The 23,550-nt window shown below is 41.9% G+C and overlaps 1 protein-coding gene across 3 annotated transcripts; it reads left to right on the top strand.

The window, feature by feature from the left end:
- Window positions 1-323: 323 nt before the first annotated feature.
- On the top strand, window positions 324-22,273 carry LOC115114674 (E3 ubiquitin/ISG15 ligase TRIM25-like). Of its 3 annotated transcripts, none has more exons than XM_029643108.2 (8): window positions 324-426; window positions 16,626-17,165; window positions 17,247-17,342; window positions 17,496-17,729; window positions 18,565-18,587; window positions 18,695-18,840; window positions 19,670-19,941; window positions 20,176-22,273. In XM_029643108.2, exons 2-8 carry the CDS (start codon window positions 16,668-16,670, stop codon window positions 20,443-20,445), a joined length of 1,539 nt encoding a protein of 512 aa, XP_029498968.1. In that variant the 5' UTR covers window positions 324-426; window positions 16,626-16,667; the 3' UTR covers window positions 20,446-22,273. The 3 variants fall into 3 exon arrangements, with proteins under 3 accessions (XP_029498968.1, XP_029498969.1, XP_029498967.1); XM_029643109.2 differs by having other exon boundaries at window positions 324-436; XM_029643107.2 differs by lacking the exon at window positions 324-426 and adding an exon at window positions 14,800-14,925.
- The last annotated feature ends 1,277 nt before the right edge of the window (window positions 22,274-23,550 follow it).

Here is a 23,550-nt window from a genome sequence, read left to right as displayed (position 1 = left end):
ATTCATTTACACCTCTCCCTTGATTAGATGTTTCTCTTTATATTGTATACGACGTGTATGTGTGTGCGTGTGTGTGCGCGCGCGCGAGTGTTTGGGTACAAGTAGGCCTACCCATAAAATAGCATCCTCCCTTCATTATGTATGTCCTATTCAAGTAAGTGTATCCAGTCAATTGCTTGGAAAGAATGATTGGCGGACGGTGATTGGTGGAACCCCAACTTGGAATTCGAATTACCTCCCTACCAGCTTTCGGATGCACGAGCTCCATTAACAGGCCCCTGAATGAACAGGAATTCGCAACAATGGGGCTAGGACACAGCTGAATGAGCATCACCCTCTGCGAGCCTCTCGAATACACAGGACCACTGACGCGACGCACAATGCTTCCTTTTCAAACTCGAGCTCTACTGCTTACCACGTGGAAAGGTAATGAAAGGTAATGAAAAAGAGGGATAGCCAGATTGAGGGAAATATATATATATTTTTGGTTCCCTGTGAGTCAAATGTTCTCTAGCCACAACAAGCGGTAAATTACTGTACGTAATTTCAACTCTAAGATTATAGGCCTTGAGTCTTTACTGCTGGATGGAGGAACGTTACCACGCACGCATTTTACATCAAATTATTTTTTTTAAACTACGCAAGTTCTTATTTTCAATGACGGCCTAGGAACAGGAACTGCCTTGTTCAGGGGCAGAACGACAGCGTTTTACCTTGTCAGCTCGGGGATTCAATCTTGTAACCTTTCGGTTACTAGTCCAACGCTCTAACCACTGGGCTACCTGCCTCCAATTGCATACACACAATATATAGGCTATACTGCAGGCCTGTTACACAATCGATTTGCAATGGCGTTTACACAAAACTGGAAACAAGACAATACGGTAAAGAAATGCCGGGCCTTAGGCATGGCTACCTACCATATAGGCTAAGCCCCAGTGGCCACATATGGGTACAAGCTCAGTTCCCTGTGTTATACTTACATTTATCACATAGGCCAACATGAAACACTTCCATAAATGTAAAGTGTACAGTAGGTCTAGGCTAGCCTATATTGTATCAAATGTGTGTTCATGATTGTGCGTAATTCTGCAAATGTCTGTACATGAATAATGCGAATAGTTTGCTCTGATTTTGACCGTGTCCTCCTGGTCTGCACACAGGCCCGCACACCTTGGGCGGACATCGCCCCCAAATACACACAAACACAGGCTTCACTGTGTTGCACCCTCTGCTGTTACCCCAAATCACTTTTACTTAATCATTGAAAATCGATTGATAACATCAATCTTGTACATATCAAGAAATTCAATTATAATTTATCATTGTGGATTGTATGCCTATACAAACATCTAAATATTAAAATAAGAAAGCCTGGTATTCACCAAGCCTATTTAAGTGTATCTATAAAATACACTCTTAGAAAAAAGGGTTCTTTGTCTGACCATAGGAGAACCCTTTTTGGTTCCAGGTAGAACCCTCTGTAGAAATTATTCTACTTGGAACCCGAAAGGGTTCTACCTGAAACCAAAAGAGTTATACCGGGAACATGTTTTATTTAAAGGGTTATCCTATGTAGACAGTCGAAGAACACATTTAGGTTCTGGTTAGAACCTTTTTTTCTTAGTGTAGGTTTCCGAGTCACAGTTGGCACCATATGCTTTGAGTCAATAACGATACAAAAAAATATATTTAGGGGCCTATTTGTCATAATAACCCACATTTGTAATCCTTGCCTCCCATAATTTGTGTATTGAAAGGGGAATTTATGGTTGGATCAACTTGTCTATGCTGCCGGATAGTGATGTATGTCCTGATTTGACTGTTTGATATGGCCTACACATTCATTAGCCTTACATTTTAGAATTCCCTTTTCAGAGGCTTACGATATATTTAGACAGCGTTTTATAGCTAGACAAATATTTATAAGGTTTATACAAAGAAACATTTCAATCTGTTGTCCGTGTTTCGCAAACTATTTCATTCTATTAAAACATCGCCTATTGTGCCAACAAAGCATTTGTGTTTTTCGTTCCATCGCACCGTGACATTTAAAGCAACGATCTAACATTTTCATACAAGTCAGAACAGCGCGATAACTTCTGCTGTCCCGCTACTGTACCGGCGACCTGTTGCATGCCTGCGCGCGCACGGATCATAACAAGTTATGATTTCATAAATTATTATGACTGCCCTAAAATATCGCTACAAATTGCTCATATCCCTAGTTTTCGTCGTCGACATGAATAAGATAAAGGAAATTACTCACCATGTATGAATCGATTATATTTGATAGTGGTTTACAAAATGATAAAATATGTTGTGCAATAGGCTACGTCTCCCAGTCGGGACATCAACATAGCCTTTTCCGGCATACAGCCACAAAGATGCGCAGTCGTCCCTTTGACAGCCGGGCGGAACACCGCATTGTTAAATTATTTATTTATATCTTCGCCGTGAATTGAGACTATTTGATATCGTAAATGTAGTCCATCAATTCATTGTTTTGACTGACCCAGAGAAACAGCCGGGGGAGGAGATAAGCTACTATGCGGTAACGAAAGGGAATTGGATTAGTGTTTCTGTCATCCTCCTCCCCTTCCCCATTCAACCCTCTTTGTAGACTATTTGGCGAGGGCGGCCTGCTTCTCGGCCTGCGTCTGTGGTCTCTGCGGCACTGACGGCTGTCTGTTTGGCGGTCTGTCCCTCCTATCCCGACACTCTCCCTTTATAATTAATGACATTCGTCGCCACCGTGACTTGGCCTAGGACACAGTCTGACCCTGACTAGACGAGCCTACCCACTGAGCATTTTTACCGCCTGGCATATTGCTCTGAAAACCACAAATGTATCGAATTAAATCATCTTCCCGTATTAGCCCATTGTGCAAATCCAGTGTAACACCCTGCAAATCCAGTGTAACACCCAGGCACAATTTGGATAAGGCTCAGCCTACCCCTAGAAGTTACAATGGAGGAATGTTATTTTTCCACCTGGCTATCTTTTGTGGTCACATTATAATGGTCCTATGTGTCTCCTTAGAATAGAACCTTCTATTTTATTCTAAATGCATACATAGTAGGCTACATAGAGGAAATTCATTAAAGACAATGAAAAGAATGCAGTAAGCCTACAGTAAAATATGCAGCACATTTAAATTGTGCGCTCTCGTTGGCTGGCCCTCGCTTCATACTCGTCGCCAAACCCACTGGCTCCATGTCATCTACAAGACCCTGCTAGGTAAAGTCCCCCCTTATCTCAGCTCGCTGGTCACCATAGCATCTCCCACCTGTAGCACACGCTCCAGCAGGTATATCTCTCTAGTCACCCCCAAAACCAATTCTTTCTTTGGCCGCCTCTCCTTCCAGTTCTCTGCTGCCAATGACTGGAACGAACTACAAAAATCTCTGAAACTGGAAACACTTATCTCCCTCACTAGCTTTAAGCACCAACTGTCAGAGCAGCTCACAGATTACTGCACCTGTACATAGCCCACCTATAATTTAGCCCAAACAACTACCTCTTTCCCAACTGTATTTAATTAATTAATTTATTTTGCTCCTTTGCACCCCATTATTTTTATTTCTACTTTGCACATTCTTCCATTGCAAAACTACCATTCCAGTGTTTTACTTGCTATATTGTATTTACTTTGCCACCATGGCCTTTTTTGCCTTTACCTCCCTTCTCACCTCATTTGCTCACATTGTATATAGACTTGTTTATACTGTATTATTGACTGTATGTTTGTTTTACTCCATGTGTAACTCTGTGTCGTTGTATCTGTCGAACTGCTTTGCTTTATCTTGGCCAGGTCGCAATTGTAAATGAGAACTTGTTCTCAACTTGCCTACCTGGTTAAATAAAGGTGAAATAAATAAATGGCAAATGAAGATATTAACAATAGTCAGTGCCACTACCTAACTTTTAGTAGTCAAAATACCATCCCACATCTCAGACAATTACAGGTCTATGAAAATATAATGCCCCTATTCAGGCTTTGGTCAGACATGTAGGTCTACTGAACTCCCCAACAATGCAACTGTTATTATCAGGCTGTGTAGGCCAATATATTACTATTAAACCCAGTAGATAGTCTCGCATTGTGTTTTAGATGGTAGTCACACTTGCATGTTCAAGGAGGGTGTATTTGGTCTACACCAGCCAAGCCGCAGGCAGTAATTTATGAAATCTAAAACCTTCATGAAGAGGAATGTGTCCACTAGGTGGCTCACTAACATGAAAAACAAGGTTGTGTTTCAGCCATTGAATGCATTGGGCACATTCGAGCGGATCACTTTTGTCAAGTTGGTGACCATCGTTGGTCCTGCCTTTCAAAGTTTGTTGCATTATGGGGATACAAATTGTCTGACTTGCGCCTACATGTGGACTGCATGAACTTGACTAAAATCATGTGACCAAAGGTCATGAAGTTTTGACTGTAGTCGACTGCAAGATTCTGCAAGCTTCACCAACTTTATCTTGCAGCGATCGCCTGCATTGTGGGAGGCTCCGTTGTCAACTAACCATTAGGGTGTTTGTGTTTGACCCACACGAACGTGACCAAAGACCTGACTGAAACAGGAACCAACTTTGCTGCAATTCATGTTTATAATGGATATGTAGAAATGAATGTGATATTTGATTGTACAATGTAGCATACACACACATATATTATACATGTTTATTTCAACATTATAAAGAACCACTTTTATTAACCATGGCAACACGCACTACCATGTCAGTGTCCAACGTTCGGCTGTCACATATGCACCTCGCCTGACTTCACTCCCTGAATATCGCTTTTACCATCAACTCAATCCTCTCCAGAAGCTCTATGACCTGAGTGACATCCACCCTGTTCTTGACATTGAGGATGTGGTATCTGTTGTCACTCTTCCTGAGGAGCCACTGGAGGGCTCTCCCATCACTCTCAATGAACTGCTGTATGGAGGTGGCACCCATTGTGTCACACCAGCTGAATATCACCAGAGCGTTGACCTCAGGTGGGCTTCAGTGAAGGCAATGACTAGAAGGATGGCATGGGATCGTGGGGGACACAAAGACAAGCCATTCACGGTAAGGCCTACCATGTTCAGGTGTTCCTCCACAGCACCCCTGCTCTTAACGTCCAGTATTGAGTACAAATCAATGAACAGGAGGAAGGCCTGGGGGACTCAGAGACACACTGTACACTATCTCTGTCATCATCAGTTCCAGGACCTCCACGGAGAGAAGGTCTTCCACCATCCTAGAGTTTCCACTACGGTGAGTTGCCACTTTCCCCCGACGTCCCCCTGTCTCCTTACATTGTCCACGGTCTCGCTGTTGATTTCAGACTCCACTCGGGCAGGTATGTTGTTGCCTGCCAGACACTTATCAGCCCTTTTCTTACCCAGGAGAATGATCTGCATCTCTGGGAGGTGATTTGGGTCAGCCATCTGTCTGTCCCAGGGAAACACAGTACTGCAGCTCCTCGGCTGTGGAGCGCACTTGAGGTCACTGTCAGGGCTGCAGAGTCTCTGGCCTCGTTTAAGGCACAGCTAAAGACTGGGCTGTTCAGAAAAGCTTTCCAAGGACCTTCTATGCTAATTCTGTTTGACAACACCTGTATATAGCTTTGATTGTTGTCTGCTTACAATGTTTTGTTTTTATTGGCACCCCTAAAGATTCTTATAAATAAAAGCAAACAAAATGACATTTGCATTAACATTAATACATTTGCATTACTTTAAGTTAATCTCATTTTAAGGAAGTACACGGTATTGTGGCCTTCCATGGCGTCCTGTTTCACTGGGGAATAAAAAGGAGGTAACACGAATGTGAAATCCCTTTGTCATTCATTACCATGGGAAAATGCAAAGAACTCAAACAAAAAGAGACAAATGGTTGTTGACCTTCATAAATCAGGCAATGGGTACAAAAAAAGGCTTTTTTTTTTCTTCTCCTGAATTTATTTAGGATTGCCACAACAAAGGGGTTGAATACGTATTGAATCAAGACATTTAAACTTTACATTTTTAGTTAGTTTGTAAAAATGTCTAGGCCAGTGACACATCTCAATTTAATCCATTTTAAATTGGGTTGTGAATATTTTCTGAAGGTACCGTACATCCAAAGTACAATTCTATAATGTGTTGTATTTTGTTGAGTGAATGGTCAGAACATTTTCTCTGTTAATTCACAATGCCTGAATTCTCTTGTGCTGTGTTACCAGTGAGCTCGGCTGAATACCTGAGGGTATCCGATTGGCTGACAGAGGGGAAGTCTGGAAATGCTAAAGATGTTTCGGGATATAGGACCAGTGAATATAAGTCCAGTGAGTCTCATGAGACCAGTGGGTCCAGTGAAGTGGAGAGATGGGACAACAAGTTATATTTTAGAAGGAAAAAATACACTTTTTAAATCTTGAAAGTAAACCCTTTAATCCACACCAACACACCATGTCAATTTATTTAGCTAGTTTGACGAAAACCGAAGCTGACTATGTCATGTAGGCCTTTTTTTATTGTGAAATTGACTAATGTTGAAAACATTAGTGAAATCAAGTAACATTTTACAGAGGAAACATCAGCTTTACAAATATTGAACGTGAAACCTGTTATCGATATGGTCATACTCTACGTACCATACCACCAAAAATTAACTTTATGTCAAGTATTTTAATTCTGAAGTTGCATAATGTTCTTTCTACATGTACAGTCTTACCATGATTTTCTGTGTACTTCGTTTGGTGAACATCATAGACATTATAATACAAGTAAAGGACTTTGTAGATCTGTATGGCTGGTATATACAGTGGAGCAAAAAAGTATTTAGTCAGCCACCAATTGTGCAAGTTTTCCGACTTAAAAAGATGAGAGGCCTGTAATTTCCATCATAGGTACACTTCAACTATGACAGACAAAATTAGGGGGAAAATCCAGAAAATAACATTGTAGGATTTTTAATGAATTTATTTGCAAATTATGGTGGAAAATAAGTATTTGGTCACCTACAAACAAGCAAGATTTCTGGCTCTCAGACCTGTAACTTCTTCTTTAAGAGGCTCCTCTGTCCGCCACTCGTTACCTGTATTAATGGCACCCGTTTGAACTTGTTATCAGTATAAAAGACACCTGTCCACAACCTCAAACAGTCACACTCCAAACTCCACAATCGCCAAGACCAAAGAGCTGTCAAAGGACACCAGAAACAAAATTGTAGACCTGCACCAGGCTGGGAAGACTGAATCTGCAATAGGTAAGCAGCTTGGTTTGAAGAAATCAACTGTGGGAGCAATTATTAGGAAATGGAAGACCTACAAGACCACTGATAATCTCCCTCGATCTGGGGCTCCACGCAAGATCTCACCCCGTGGGGTCAAAATGATCACAAGAACGGTGAGCAAAAATCCCAGAACCACACGGGGGGGACCTAGTGAATGACCTGCAGAGAGCTGGGACAAAAGTAACAAAGCCTACCATCAGTAACGCACTACGCCGCCAGGGACTCAAATCCTGCAGTGCCAGACGTGTCCCCCTGCTTAAGCCAGTACATATCCAGGCCCGTCTGAAGTTTGCTAGAGAGCATTTGGATGATCCAGAAGAAGATTGGGAGAATCATATGGTTAGATGAAACCAAAATATAACTTTTTGGTAAAAACTCAACTCGTCGTGTTTGGAGGACAAAGAATGCTGAGTTGCATCCAAAGAACACCATACCTACTGTGAAGCATGGGGGTGGAAACATCATGTTTTGGGGCTGTTTTTCTGCAAAGGGACCAGTACGACTGATCCGTGTAAAGGAAAGAATGAATGGGGCCATGTATCGTGAGATTTTGAGTGAAAACCTCCCATCAGCAAGGGCATTGAAGATGAAACGTGGCTGGGTCTTTCAGCATGACAATGATCCCAAACACACTGCAATGAAGGAGTGGCTTCGTAAGAAGCATTTCAAGGTCCTGGAGTGGCCTAGCCAGTCTCCAGATCTCAACTCCATAGAAAATCTTTGGAGGGAGTTGAAAGTCCGTGTTGCCCAGCAACAGCCCCAAAACATCACTGCTCTAGAGGAGATCTGCTTGGAGGAATGGGCCAAAATACCAGCAACAGTGTGTGAAAACCTTGTGAAGACTTACAGAAAACGTTTGACCTCTGTCATTGCCAACAAAGGGTATATAACAAAGTATTGAGAAACTTTTGTTATTGACCAAATACTTATTTTCCACCATAATTTGCATATAAATTCATTAAAAATCACTACAATGTGATTTTCAGGATTTTTTTTCTCATTTTGTCTGACATAGTTGAAGTATACTTATGATGAAAATTATAGGCCTCTCGTCTTTTTAAGTGGGAGAACTTGCACAATGTGGTGGCTGACTAAATACTTTTTTGCCCCACTGTAGGTAGGTTCCATGTGACATTGTATATTAACATTTCTGACTGTCACCTTGTTATAGTATTTAAGTGTTTTTGTGATACAAAATAAATGTATATTTTTGCAAATATGAAATGTTTTTTTTCTCTGCATAAGTTGGTGCAGTGCTGAAACGGTTCCCCCCCCGTACTGTAGAACTTGGTGCCCACATAGAAATACAAAATAAAATTAACCACACAAATATGAGAGGATAGGAAGGTACCATAGCAGAAAGCCATGTGAGTGAAACATTGGACGTTTTCATTGCACAAAATAATGTTCTCAGACACGATCAACTGGCTAGTCATGGGCCAGTCTGTGTGTCTCCCTGATCAGTCTGTCTACTGCTCCTGTTACCATCTCCCACATTGAGCAGCCTCCTGCAGCAGGGGAAGGCATCCACAGTGTCTCTGAGGTCCCTCCTCATGAAGATATAGAGAAAGCAGTCAGTGAGAGGGCTTAGGTACAACAAGGCACTGGTTATCACAGAGGACAGGTCCCTGACTGGGTCTGACACTGAGGGGTCATGGGGCTTGATGGAGTAGTACAGGTTCCTGATGCTGTACGGGAGGAAGAGGAGTGTATAACTGCCCAGGACCAGACCCAGAGTTCCCAGAATCCTTCTCCTTCTTTCTGCCCCCCTGAAAGCCATACTCCTGGAGAGGGCCCTCTGAGTGACCAAGAACAGCAACACCAGGAAAGGGGCAGGCAACAGGGAGATGGCAGAGAAAATCGTCAGTGAGTACCGCATGTCGATCAAGAATATGTAATCGAAGGTAACGTAAACCAGTGCCAGTGCCCAGAGGCTCAGAGAGACCAGGGTGGAGTTTTTGACTGAGCGTCGGAGGCGGTACCACAGAGGACAGACCACCACCATGTACCTCTCCAGGGAGATCAACAACATGAAACCCAGGTTGGTGCAGAGGCCCAGGCGAACAAAGATCCTTGACAGGCAGCGGGCCATCATGAAAGGCAAACATGTGGTGTCAAAGAACCTACTGAAAATGAAGACCAGTGTCATGGTGATCTGGAGAAGGTCTGAGATGAGCAGGTTGATCACGTAGACAGGAGCCACTCGGCCGGCTTTGACCAAACTGAACAGGGCATAACTGGCCAGGCAGACGGCAGGAAATCCTATGAGGAATATGATCCAGTCCACCACGATACCTATCATGTTTGCGTAGTAGGGTGGATCCAGACCACATGGAAAGGCAGTGGTGTCGTTAACGTCAATCATCTGATTACCGATGAGTATTATTATTTATTTTTAAAGCTAAAAAGTAGAGATGTCCTTTCCTGGTAATTTGAGATTTATAGGTTAGAGTCCTTACTTGGTGATGGATGGAGCAGTGATCAGCTTTGAAGAGGGTGATCGTCTTACCCAACCCCTCTACAATTCCCTGTGAGAAGTGAAAATAATTGAAATACAAAAAGGTTAAATTCTTCAACACTTTTCAATTACTGTTTTTGCTCATCTGTTGCTTTACTGCAAATTGCCTCCCATCTAAGATGGTGAAACTCCTCCCTATATAATCCCTAGATGTTTTACTCTGTTTTACATGGTTATGTGCTTACCTAGTCTCTCCGCGTCTGTCAATACTAGTCACGTTTTGTCCTCTCTCTAGACAACATTTAGTTAAGACTTATCCACATCCTGGGCAGAACCATTCCAGTACTTACCCTGCTGTCATTATTACATAGAAACATGCAAACCATGTTTACCATTTTAAGGTCAGTGCTAGAGAAGTAAGTCCGGGGACTGACATCACTCTGTCTGCTGTTCTGGTGTTTCTCTTCCTTCCTATCCATCTCGCTCAGTCAATAATAGGCTATCAGGTTAGACATATTTGTTTATATCCATTTTGTGCATACTGTAAAACAGTGACTGGTTGGCCTGACAAAATGATAACATATATAATGATGGCATAAAGCAGATGCCATAAAAACATAGATGATGAGCATATGCAAATAACAAAGGGTTTATAAAGACAGCATGCTCACCCCTATTGTTGTCAACCATGTCACATTGTGGCCAAAAAGGCACAGCTCAAAGCTGAATGGTGAGCTTTGCAGTGAAATGTAAATGTTTTAGTTTTTGTAAGTCGCTCTGGATAAGAGCGTCTGCTAAATGACTTAAATGTTAAATGTTAAATGTTTAGTGTATTGGAAGTTTAAAAAAGCCTCAAGTTTGTCATTTCCACTTTGAAATTTCAGATGAAAAATGTATAAACGCCTACAAAAAATGTCCATAAATAATAATCTACATAATAAGTCAAATTTCTTGTTGCTGCAAGATTATTTTCCTGTTTTAGCAAACTGTGCTCAAATTAAGATCCTACACCTGTAGTTGTAGAGCAACACAAATGTGGTCACTTAGGCCGTCACACTCTCTCTGTTTCTCTCACTCTCTCGGTGCCTCTCAACAGGCTAAAGTGTTTTTCAGCTCATCTGAAAACTCAAGAAAAATAAATAAAGCTACCCACTCTGCACAAACTGGTTAAATCAACATTGTTTCAACTTAATTTTTCAAGGTATGTTAATGTGGAATCTACGTGGAAAATACATTTCAACCACAGGATTATGTCATCATAGACAAATCTTGTATAAAATATGTTGAATTTGTACCTTTTTGAAACAATGTCAGATCTTCAACGTAATATCCACTATACAAAAAAACTATAGGCTGGGCAGCACCTCCTACTTAACTCTTTCTTGAACTGCACTGTTTGTTAAGGGCTTGTAAATAAGCATTTCACGGTAAGGTCTACTACACCTGTTCTATTTGATTTATCTACAGCTATCCCTTCCCATCCAGGGTTTTAACCAAGCCCAGCTTACAGCGGCTTGCGAAAGTATTCACCCCCCTTGGCATTTTTCCTATTTTGTTGCCTTACAACCTGGAATTAAAATCGATTTTTGGGGGGTTTGTATCATTTGATTTACACAACATGTCTACCACTTTGAAGATGCAAAATACTTTTTATTTTGAAACAAACAAGAAATACAAAAAAACAGAACTTGAGCGTATCAGGGTAGCCTAGTGGTTAGAGCGGAAATGCAAATAAAAATCTATTTAAATTAATGGTTGTAATGCAACAAAATAGGAAAAACCCCAAGGGGGATGAATACTTTTGCAAGGCACTGTAGCTGTGATATTTTTCACTGACTATAACCAATGCGCTATCGGGATGATGACTGTTGAGAAATATCCACTGAATACTGTTGATTCACTGTTTCTATCAAAGTCATTACAAAGGGTAGGTTCAACAGAGCAAATTAAATGTAATCATACATTATCAATCATGTATTGTATCATCAATAGCTGCCCACTACACTGAGGCTAGGTAACATGGTCACCACTGATAAATCCATGATAATTGAACATTTCAATAATAATTTCTCAACGACTGGCCATGCCTTCCTCTTGGCAACTCCAACCCCAGCCAACAGCCCCCAGCCTGTACAACCTCTCTTTCGTATCGTCCGAGATCCCTAAAGATTGGAAAGCTGCCGCGGTCATCCCCCTCTTCTAAAGTCTTCGAAAGCCAAGTTAATAAACAGATCACTGACCATTTCAAATCCCGCCGTACCTTCTCCACTGTGCAATCCTGCTTCCGAGCCGGTCATGGGTGCACCTCAGCCACGCTCAAGGTACTAAACAATATCATAACCGCCATCGATAAAAGACAGTACTGTGCAGCCGTCTTCATCGACCTGGCCAAGGCTTCGACTCTGTCAATCACCGTAATCTTATCGGTAGACTCAATAGCCTTGGTTTTTCTAATGACTGCCTCACCTGGTTCACCAACTACTTTGCAGTGTGTCAAATCGGAGGGCATGTTGTCCGGACCTCTGGCAGTCTCTGGGGGTACCACAGGGTTCAATTCTCGGGCCGACTCTTTTCTCTGTCTATATCAATGATGTCACTCTTGCTGCGGGCGATTCCCTGATCCACCTCTACACCATTCTGTATACTTCTGCCCCTTCCTTGGACACTGTGCTAACTAACCTCAGAACAAGCTTCAATGCCATACAACACTCCTTCCGTGGCCTCCAACTGCTCTTAAACGCTAGTAAAACCAAATGCATGCTTTTCAACCGTTCACTGCCCGCACCAGCCCGCCCGACTAGCATCACCACCCTGAATGGTTCCGACCTAGAATATATGGACAACTATAAATACCTAGGTGTCTGGCTAGACTGTAAACTCTCCTTCCAGACTCATATTAAACATCTCCAATCAAAAATCAAATCTAGAATCGGCTTTCTATTTCGCAACAAAGCCTCCTTCACTCACGCCGCCAAACTTATCCTAGTAAAACCGACTATCCTACCGATCCTTGACTTCGGCGATGTCATCTACAAAATAGCTTCCAACACTCTACTCAGAAAACTGGACGAGGTCTATCACAGTGCCATCCGTTTTGTTACCAAATCACCTTATACTACCCACCACTGTGACCTGTATGCCCTAGTCGGCTGGCCCTCGCTACATATTCGTTGCCAGACCCACTGGCTCCAGGTCATCTATAAGTCTATGCTAGATAAAGCTCCGCCTTATCTCAGTTCACTGGTCACGATAACAACACCCACCCGTAGCACATGTTCCAGCAGGTATATCTCACTGATCATCCCCAAAGCCAACACCTTATTTGGCCACCTTTCCTTCCAGTTCTCTGCTGCCAGTGACTGGAACTAATTTTAAAAATCGCTGAAGTTGGAGACTTTTATTCCCTCACCAACTTTAAACATCAACTATCTGTGCAGCTAAACGATCGCTGCAGCTGTACATAGATTGGGTGGACTATTTACAGATGTACTATCTACCTCATCCCCATACTGTTTTTATTTACTTTTCTGCTCTTTTGCACACAAGTATCTCTACTTGCACATCATCATCTGCTTATTTATCACTCCAGTGTTATCTGCTAAATTGTAACTATTCGCTACTATGGCCTATTTATTGCCTACCTCCTCATGCCTTTTGCACACACTGTATATAGACTTTATTTTTTCTACTGTGTCATTGACTTGTTTATTGTGTTATTGGCTTGTTTATTGTTTACTCCATGTGTAACTCTGTGTTGTTGTCTGTGTCACACTGCTTTGCTTTATCTTGGCCAGGTCGCAGTTGCAAATGAGAACTTGTCAACTAGCCTACCTGGTTAAATAAAAGGTGAAATAATTGTTTTACTTTTTTTAAATCAATGATGCTATTTAAGCCTATATAGCATTTGGGAAGTCTTCAACAGCTATTGTTTAAATTCAGTCCAGGATTCAACTAAAAATATACAATACATATAGGCCAAGGGTTTCAAGCTTTGGTTGATTTCAAATGGAATCTACAAGTTAATAATAAATATGTTGGTTTCACGTCTCCACCTCAAAAAATAAATCTAAATGAAAGAATAGGATTAAATCAAATCAAACTGTATTTAAAGGACATTTAAAATTTGATTTAATTTAGTCCTATTCTTTGATCTAGATTTTTGGTTGAAATGGAGACATGAATCCAACATATCAATTATTATTTGCAGACAAACTGGAATTAAAGCCAGACTCAGTGGCACAGATGGAGCTATCCAAGCAGCAGAAACATCTCCTTCAAATGTTGATATTTGGTAGTGTTGACAACCAAACACAATTCAATATCACTTTTGCAAGACTGTAAATAGCCTATTAACACATTTTATTGTGACTTTGGGACTATAAGGTTCTATCTGCGCAAAGCATAGTTATGAATTATTGAGCATCAAAGTTTTCACATCCCAGATCTCAAAAATATTTTGTCCTGAATTCTTCTTTCTTAAAATTAGTAAGACATCCATTGCCACATTTTGATCTTAATGTAACAATACATGTATTCTTATGTAACCATAGAAAGTGTGCATGTTCTGGAAATCTTCACAATTGCTATAATAATCTGCACAGAATCTCAAAACGTCATTGATCACTTGCAGCATGTATTTACTTCAATGTAATCTCAATTGCAATCCAGGTCATTTGGTTGTGGTTTTAGATGAAGCATAGTGATAACACATTAGCTTGTTCTAAAAATAAGCAAAATATCTGATATAACTTAATTCTAATGGAAAATCAATGCCAGATAACACATTTTTGTTACTGTTTTTTATTTTTTTTATCTGACATTTTCCATTGGAATTTGGTTGTGCTTTTAGATGGTTGAAAGCATAGCGATGACACATTGTTGAATTCCCGAACTTTTGGCAGTTTTTTTGAGTGGGTGAAAATAGGCTGGAATCTCATTGATCAAGGTATCTACCGAATATTACCCAATTATCTACGTTTACTTCATAGCGCTGCATATGCAGGAAAGGAGAAGAGGAAGCCTCCTTAGAGATTTGAGATGGAAACTCGCTCTCTGAGTTGGTCATGTGACTCTGTGCTCTCAGAGGTCAGTCCCTCTGCTTAAACAGACATAGGTATGGGATTAGCCGGTTTCTACATACATTGACAGGAAAACACCTAACGATGGCCACACTCTGACAGCCTTGGGACACAAACAGGTAGGGGCAATCTATACTGAACAATCAGAAGAAAGAACGAAGAGTTTCATCAGAATGTGTATAGGACAGTTGTAAACCGGAAAACAGGATCACATAGGCAGGCAGGCCGGTAGTCCCGATTGTGGCGATGCCTTCCATTGTGAGTAGATTGCCACACACATTTACATATATTTTAAAAAAGTAAACGTCCCATGTCTGTCACGAATGTTGAATACAATTATATTTGAATTGACCGATTATCCATGGGGTTGGTCCTTCAGTGGGTCGATATTTGAGACAAAATATCCACAGGAAGTATTATTAAACCTACTTCAAAATGCGGGTCTCTGTGTGGCAATGAAGATTTGTTTGCTCACGACCTACGGCACGTGCACAAGACGAAAGTACATGCATGCATACTAACGAAAGTCTTGCAGGTGTTTACGTGGTTTTAAGCATGTGCCGGGTGATATACATTTCAGTACCAGCACTCTAAAAAGTCGGGTAAATAATACTTTCCTGTGGATATTTGGTCTAACAAAAATGACCCACTGAAGGACCAACTGCACAGACAACCAGTAGAGTAAAATCAAATTAAATGTTATTCAGCATTCTGGCTTGTAAGGAAACTTTCCATGTTTCTGGAGTGGTTTGTTTCAGGCTGTATACCAAGAATTGGTATCTCAGTCACATTTTTTAGGCGGGCAGGGAGGATGATCCCTTGATCCCTCCATTGCGACAGACAGGGATTGGGATGAGCATCAGGTCAGTGTTACAACTCCATAGGATGAGAATAAACTCAGTGATACGGGTTATACCAGTTCAATACAGAATTAACAGACCTGTCTGCCACCAAAGACAATTGTTTTTTTTATTTCACCTTTATTTAACCAGGTAGGCTAGTTGAGAACAAGTTCTCATTTACAACTGCGACCTGGCCAAGATAAAGCATAGCAGTGTGAACAGACAACACAGAGTTGCACATGGAGTAAACAATAAACAAGTCAATAACACAGTAGAAAAAAAGGGGAGTCTATATACATTGTGTGCAAAAGGCATGAGGAGGGAGGCTAATAATTACAATTTTGCAGATTAACACTGGAGTGATAAATGATCAGATGGTCATGTACAGGTAGAGATATTGGTGTGCAAAAGAGCAGAAAAGTAAATAAATATAAACAGTATGGGGATGAGGTAGGTAAAATTGGGTGGGCTATTTACCGATAGACTATGTACAGCTGCAGCGATCGGTGGGAGATCTTGAGGTGTTCTAACAATTGAGGACAATGGCCGAAGACCTTATAAACAGATTTAATGGTTGATTAGTAGGCAGATAAAGAGGCCGGTGTAGAGGACTACACATAGACTGAACAGGCCCTGTTCCTAATTCCTAGTATTAGTTTTTACATAAGTGACTTTGGTGTGAACACTCTTTAGAAAAAAGGATTCCGAAGGGGTTCTTTGGCTGTGGTTTGTTTATTTTGAATGATAAATGCTTGAGTATGGGGACAGTCAAAAACACTAGGGTTCTATATAGCTCCTTTTTTAAAAGAGTGTACTGTAAACGTACCTGTCCTCAGGACTCAACTCACCACTTATAACGGTCATCATGTGGCAACTGTGGCTTGAAAATAAAATGTTGGGAATTAAGATGATTTCAACTGCTCATTATTATTGACAACTTGACACAAATGTTGACATTGATGTTTTTGTTTACAAAGGTGCCTTTTCCTTTTTGTGTTCCTGTTGACAAAACGGTTGTCATGGCGTCCCTGGAGGAGGAGTTGACGTGTTCGGTGTGCCGCGACGTCTTCAGCCAGGCCCAGCCCTTGCCATGCGGCCACAGCTTCTGCCCAGCATGTGTGCGAGACGCCTGGGGCCACGGGGAGGCGGGGGTCAGGGGTCGCTTCACCTGCGCACAGTGTCAGGAGGAACAGGGGGTTGTGGCGTGTGACTGCTGCCCCCCTGTGGGGGATGGGGACCAGTCTGGGAACGCTGCGGCGGTGAAGACCTGTCTGCGCTGTGAGGTGTCTCTGTGTGCCGAGCACCTGAAGCCCCACCTGGAGCGGCCCGCCTTCAAGACACACCTGCTAGTGGAACCTCTGGGAGACCTGTCCCACCGCAGGTGTCCTGCCCATGAGGAGATGTTCCGCTACTACTGTGCAGACGAGCGGGTGTACGTGTGTGCAGACTGTTTATTGGAGGGTGGCCACACACAGCACCGGGTTAAAGGACTGAGGAAGGTGGAGGAGGACCTGAAGGTCAGTTAGCGATGTAGTTCCTTACAGCTGGTGTTATATTGTGGCTTTAACAGTTCTAAATCTGTGTGTATGTTTCCATAGGTCATCCTCCAGAGCCTTCTCCAGAAAGCAGATGAGAAGCTGAATAAAGGTGAACAGATCCTCCAAGAGCACCGGAACACTGACCGCACTATAACAGTAAGTAACCACACACTGTATGCTTATAGCAGTCCATCAATTTACTGTTCGTGCTTATGTTAGTCTATCCGGCCTTCTATTCTGCCCTGACGTTGGGTCTTGTTATGACCTTAGTCTTTGGTGGTGGTGGTTGTGGTTGTTGTCCGCCTGCAGGACTTGTCTGTGGCAGATGACTCCCAGGTGGAGCGTATGGGTATAGCCCTGCAGCTGCAGGTGGAGAGGCTGGTGCTGGCCCTGAGGGAGAGCACCAGGAAAGAGAGGCAGCAGGCTGTGGATCGCCTCCAGAACAACTGCAGCAGGGTTCGAGAGGACCTGAGCCAGACCCGGGACATCCACCACTACCTGGGCTCCTTGCTGGAGGAGACAGACCCCTTCCTGCTCATCTGGGTGAAATGTTTATTAATAACCTTTTTACCAGTTACCAATATGACCAGAGAGGGGAGAGGGTTTGAAGGAGCCAATTTGTATCTGGGGATGATTTGGGGACCATGGTAGTAAGAGGAGCCAGTTTGGGAATTCAGCCAGGCTAGTGGAGTTAACACCCCTACTTTTGGGACAAGTTCCATGGGATTATTTGTGACTACTCCAGAGTCAGTTTTGCGATATGGCAATACATATCCAACCTCACAGTAACCATTTCAGGCAGTTATTCTCTGTGTGTTAGACACAACCTTTGAATAATGTCCAACAAACCAAATAGATCAAAGCCATCATCTCAAACCACCAGATTCCATACAGTACGTCACTATTCTGGTAATCATTCTAAATCTCAACATTCACCTTTGTACTGTACAGCAATGTTTTAACCACCTACTGTATTTATTTATGAGACAGCATCTGTTGTATACTACATAACGGAGGATTTAAACTAATCTGTTTACCTCCCTGTCCATCTGGGGGAGATTCACTGGGCCATTTGTGCAGGATTTGTACGATGGCATTAAAGGCTTTGTGCTTCAATTCATTACCGTCAATGAATGTCTATTTTCTTGATGGAAAATTTGATTAACTTTATTAAAGGAATAGTTAAGGATTTTGACAATGAGGCCCTTTATCTACTAACCCCGGAGACTCTGGAGAAGTAGATAAAGGTCTTCATTGCCAAAATCCCAAACTATCCCTTTAACAGTTTTGTGTTATTGTCTTATTATTATTGTCTTATAACAGTGCATTTTAAGTCTTACAACAGTCCTTGACTCCTGTTCTTTTGTTCTGTCCACAGGCATTTCAATCTGATGACTCAAGGTAAATAAAAAATAGACCTTCATTAGTATGATATTGTGTGTGTTTGTTTGTTTGTGTGTTTGAGTATAATATGATTTATGTCTAACCTGCTGTGCTATGTGTAACAGGCTGCTTGCGGACCTGAACTGTCCCTTGTTCACTCCTGACTCCCTCAGCCTGGACAGGAAGTATATTATGGAGGATATCGAGAGCAAGTACAGAGAGTTCATCACCGAGACACTGCGCTGTCTCACTGAACTCAAGAGGGAGCTCTGTGAGTGCACAGGCCAAACCTTCAACCCATATATTTGAGATGGGAGGAATTCAGGATGTTTATTCATTCATATATTTGTTTCCCTCTGCTTCGTACAGTGCATTCTGAAAGTATTCAGTCCCGTTTACTTTTTCTACATTTTAAAATGGATCAAATAGTGTTTTATCCTCTACACACAATACCCCATAATGACAGAGCAAAGACAGGTATTTCAAATTTATTTCCTCCCCCCCGGAAAGATTAAATTTACATAAGTATTCAGACCCTTTACTCAGTACTTAGTTGATGCCCCTTTGGTAGTGATTACAGCCTTGAATCTTCTTGGGTATGACGCTTCAAGCTGGGGACTTTCAATGCTGCAGAGAATGTTTTTGGTACGCTTCGAGATCTGTGCCTCTACACAATCCTGTCTCTGAGCTCTATGGACAATTCCTTTGACCTCATGGCTTGGTTTTTGCTCTGAAAAGCATTGTCAACTTTGGGACCTTTATATAGACAGGTGTGTGCCTTTCCAAATCATGTCCCATCAATTAAATTTACCACAGGTGGACTCCCAAGTTGTAGAAACATCTCAAGGATGATCAAATGGAAACAGGAGGCACCTCAGCTCAATTTCGAGTCTTATAGTAAAGGGTCTAAATACTTGTAAATAAGGAATTTGTTATTTTTATTTTTAATACATTTGCTAGAATTTCTAAACCTGTTTTCGCTTTGTCATTATGGGGTATTGTATGTTCATTGATGAAGAAAAACTATTTAACGTGGAAAAAGTCAAGGGGTCTAAATATTTTTTCGAATGCACTGCATGTCTGTTTCTCTATTTCCATAGTAACAAGTCCGTTGACTCTGGACACTAACTCTGCCCATCCTCTCCTGAGCATTTCGGACGGCCTGCGGTCAGCCATGCGGGTCAAACAGCGCCTTCCGTGTGCCGCTCACCCTGACCGCTTTGACCACTGGGCTCAAGTCCTGACCGTCCAGACCTTCTCCTCAGGAACCCATTACTGGGAGCTGGAGGCAGAGGGCTTCTGGGACATTGCGGTGTCCTACCGGAGCATCGGGCGGAAAGGGAAGGAGGGCACTGCCTTTGGGAATAACAAGGTATATTATCATCACCCATCTTCTACATATGGTCTTTAATAATAGGAACAGTTGTGGTAATAAGAGTAGTATTAGATATTAGTTTATTTGATGGTGGTAGCCAAGCCTTTTTGAATTTCTTTGTAAACTGATTGAGGAATTTAATTGGTCTATTTAAATACAACTGACATCACAAGAGAGATTGGTTGGTTTCTCTATTAACTGCTAGATGATGGATGAGGTTTTGACTTGCAGATGTCTTGGAGCCTGACGCAGCAGCACGACAGGAAGCTGGCTGCCTGGCACAACCGCAGGAAGACCCGCCTTTCCAGCCGGATGTCAGGCAACCGTGTGGGTGTGGCCCTGGATTATGGCATAGGCACAATCACATTCTCAGAGGTGGGGCCTTCCAACACCCTGACCCACTTGCACACCTTCAGTACCTCCTTCAACCAGCCTGTGTGCCTAGGCTTTGGCCTCTACAAGGCTGAACTCCACAGCAGAATCTCTATAGTGAGGGTGTGAGGGATCATTCGAGACCAGAGAATAAAAATTATATTTCTATAGCTGGGACACCTTCGGGGTGGGCCTCAGGGATGGAGACTTTGTGGGAGGTTTCTTTCTGGAACATCTCCCAGGATCTCATGAGGGATTGGACTATGAACAAAAGAGCTTGTGTGAGCATGAATAATTGTAAGACTACATTCTTACAGCACTCAGGACTTGAAATAATGTGAACTATGACTTTGAATCAGTAAGGAATGGATGTGTATGTCCTAAATTTGTCACAGTTTAGGGGAATTTGAAAGACCCAGGTAACTTGGACCCAAGGCAGAAGGTTTTTTGATCAAATACATCCAAACTACAGGACAATATTCTTAAAGAATTAGAAAAGTACACATTCAGTTGATAGTTCTAGATTATTGTGATGTAACAGCTATGGGGTCCCATTTCCTTTCACGAGTTTGTTTAGACAATTTTTTTATGCATACAATAATCAATGCGTTCTGTGGCACCCATGTACCAAGCTAAATACCATAAATGATGTTGTTAAGAAAAGGTGGAAGGTATGTGGACTGAACCATATTGTAATATAGATTACAAAATCATTAGGCATTAGAAGCTTTCACAAAAGTTAAATTACACTGAGTGTACAAAACATCATGAACACCTTCCTAATATTGAGTTTCACCCCCTTTTGCCCCCTCAGAACAGCCTCAATTTGTCTGGCATGGACTCTACAAGGTGTCGAAAGCATTCCACAGGGATGCTGGCCCATGTTGACTCCAATGCTTCCCACAGTTGTCATGTTTTGCTAGATGTCCTTTGGGTGGTGGACCATTTTTTTTATACACACAGGAAACTGAAAACCCCAGCAGGGTTGCAGTTCTTGACACACAAACTGTTGCGCCTGGCACCTATTACCATACCCTGTTCAAAGGCACTTAAATACTTTGTATTGCTGATTCACACTTTGAATGGCACATATACACAATCCATGTCTCAATTGTCTCAAGGCTTACAAATCCTTCTTTATCCTGTCTCCTCCTTTTCGTCTACACTGATTGAAGTGACAGCAATAATGGATCATAGACTGAGCAGGTGAATCTAAGTGAAGGCTATGTCATGAAAAGAGCATGTGTTCCTAATGTTTTGTACACTCCTTTTACGTAGTCTATTATATTGAAAAGTATTCACTTGAAGATGGTCAAGGTATGACCTTCAACAAAATAACCTTCAATATTGAAACATCTCAGATGCAATACTTTCACTGGCACTTTTCATTTTTAGAGAAAAAACGAGTGTGAGTGCGAGAGAGAGCCGTGGGTCCTCTGGCATGGCTATTTAGATGCCTGTTTCAAAGGGAGGTGTCTGATACTGTAGAATGGGAGAACAGAGAAGAGAGATGTTACGAAGAACGTGTTGCTATCACTCCATCTCTAAGGACAAATGACTGACTTCAACTGATATGGAAAGCAAGGAGGACACCTTTCAAACTGAAACAGGTGATATCATCATCTCTTTTTTAAAATTATTAACATAAACCTAGACTCCAGGATTGTATTACAGTACTCAATGAATAAATGCCTAGTTTTGCAAATCCCTACATTGCTTGTGTTTAAAATATTGGATCATTCAGGAAAACTGTTCATCTTCTGACTGTTTATTGAATATTGGGGACCAACTCTGAAACATACCGTGTTGGGTCCGTGTGAGGGAGTGCGTGGGTGTTTGAAGAGCGAGTGTAAGGTTGTTTTAAAATGTTGTTTATAACCAGGTTAATCACTAATGTCATAGTTTAAAAGGTTGTTTATAACAGGTTAATCACTAAAGTCAAAGAGTGTGACCATCAGATGTCCGTGTCTTTTTACACTTGAATTTACAAAATGTAGAGAGATTATTTTAGGAAAGGAAATCACAAACAGAGTATAAAGTCTAAAATGTTGTTCTACGTGTAACTGCCAAAATAAAGGAAACACCAATTTAGTGTCTTAATAGGGCGTTGGGCTACGATGAGTTGCCAAAACATGTGCCTTGGCAAAGATTCTACAAGTGTTGGAGGGATGCGATACCATTATTCCACAAGAAATTCCATAATTTGGTGTTTTGTTGATGGTGGTGGAAAAAGCTGTCTCTGGGGCCGCTCCAGAATCTCCTGTAACACTCTCCCCATAAGATTGTGTGACTGAGACGGCCAAGGCATATCGTGAAACATCAGCAAGTTAAGCAGTCTTCGTCACTAAAGTCACTGCAAAACGTGCACCAACAATCACCCCTCTTTCAAAGTCACTTGAGATCTCTTCTCGCCATGGTAGCCAAAATAATGGGCACCTGGGCCTGCCCAGCATTTTTATACATGACCCTAAGCATGATGGGATGTTAATTCCACACCTGTGTGGAAGCACCTGCTTTCAATGTACTTTTGAATTCCTCATTTACTCAAGTGTTTCCTTTATTTGGGCATTTACCTATATGTATACTATCAATACTGGATTAAGTGCCATCTTCTCTGTGTGATATACAGTAACCATATATTTAGTTGTGAAAAGAAACACCTGAGGAATTAAGTGAGTAAATGAAAGAGAAGGACAGAGACACTAAGTGATAACATGGTGAGTGAGAGGAGGAGGGGGGCATGTTGAACGTCAGGAGGGCGTTGCTCCCTCACTCCCTCTTTCTTTCTCACTATCTCCTGGATTGTACATCCTCCCCTGCTCCCCTACTAACAATATTCTCCTCTTCAACCTCCTCTTCATAAGCTTTTCTGGTAGCCAATGCCAAGATTCCTCACAGGTGCCCTATCTTTACCTTTCTCAATTTATCCCTCCCTCCCTTTTTCATTCTCTCCCTCAGGTCTTGTGCAATGATGAAGTAGATTGGAACACACCCAAATGTCTATTTGTCCTTGCCATCCTTCCCCCTACTGCCGCAGTTGCAAACAAGCACATAATCCACAGGAGAGACATCGGTGAGAACTGAGTGAGTGAGAGAGAGAGGTAGGGAAGGACAGACAGACAGACAGATAGTGTGGGTGGGAAATAGAGCAAGCGACTGCATGTGTTCTGAATTTGGCTCCTGCTGCTGAACACTAATAACCACAAAACCTGGTTGTCAGTCCTACCTGTTGAC

This window comes from Oncorhynchus nerka, linkage group LG9b (genome assembly GCF_034236695.1).
Source record: "Oncorhynchus nerka isolate Pitt River linkage group LG9b, Oner_Uvic_2.0, whole genome shotgun sequence".
Lineage (NCBI taxonomy): Eukaryota > Metazoa > Chordata > Actinopteri > Salmoniformes > Salmonidae > Oncorhynchus > Oncorhynchus nerka.
This window is presented reverse-complemented; position numbering and strand designations above follow the sequence as displayed.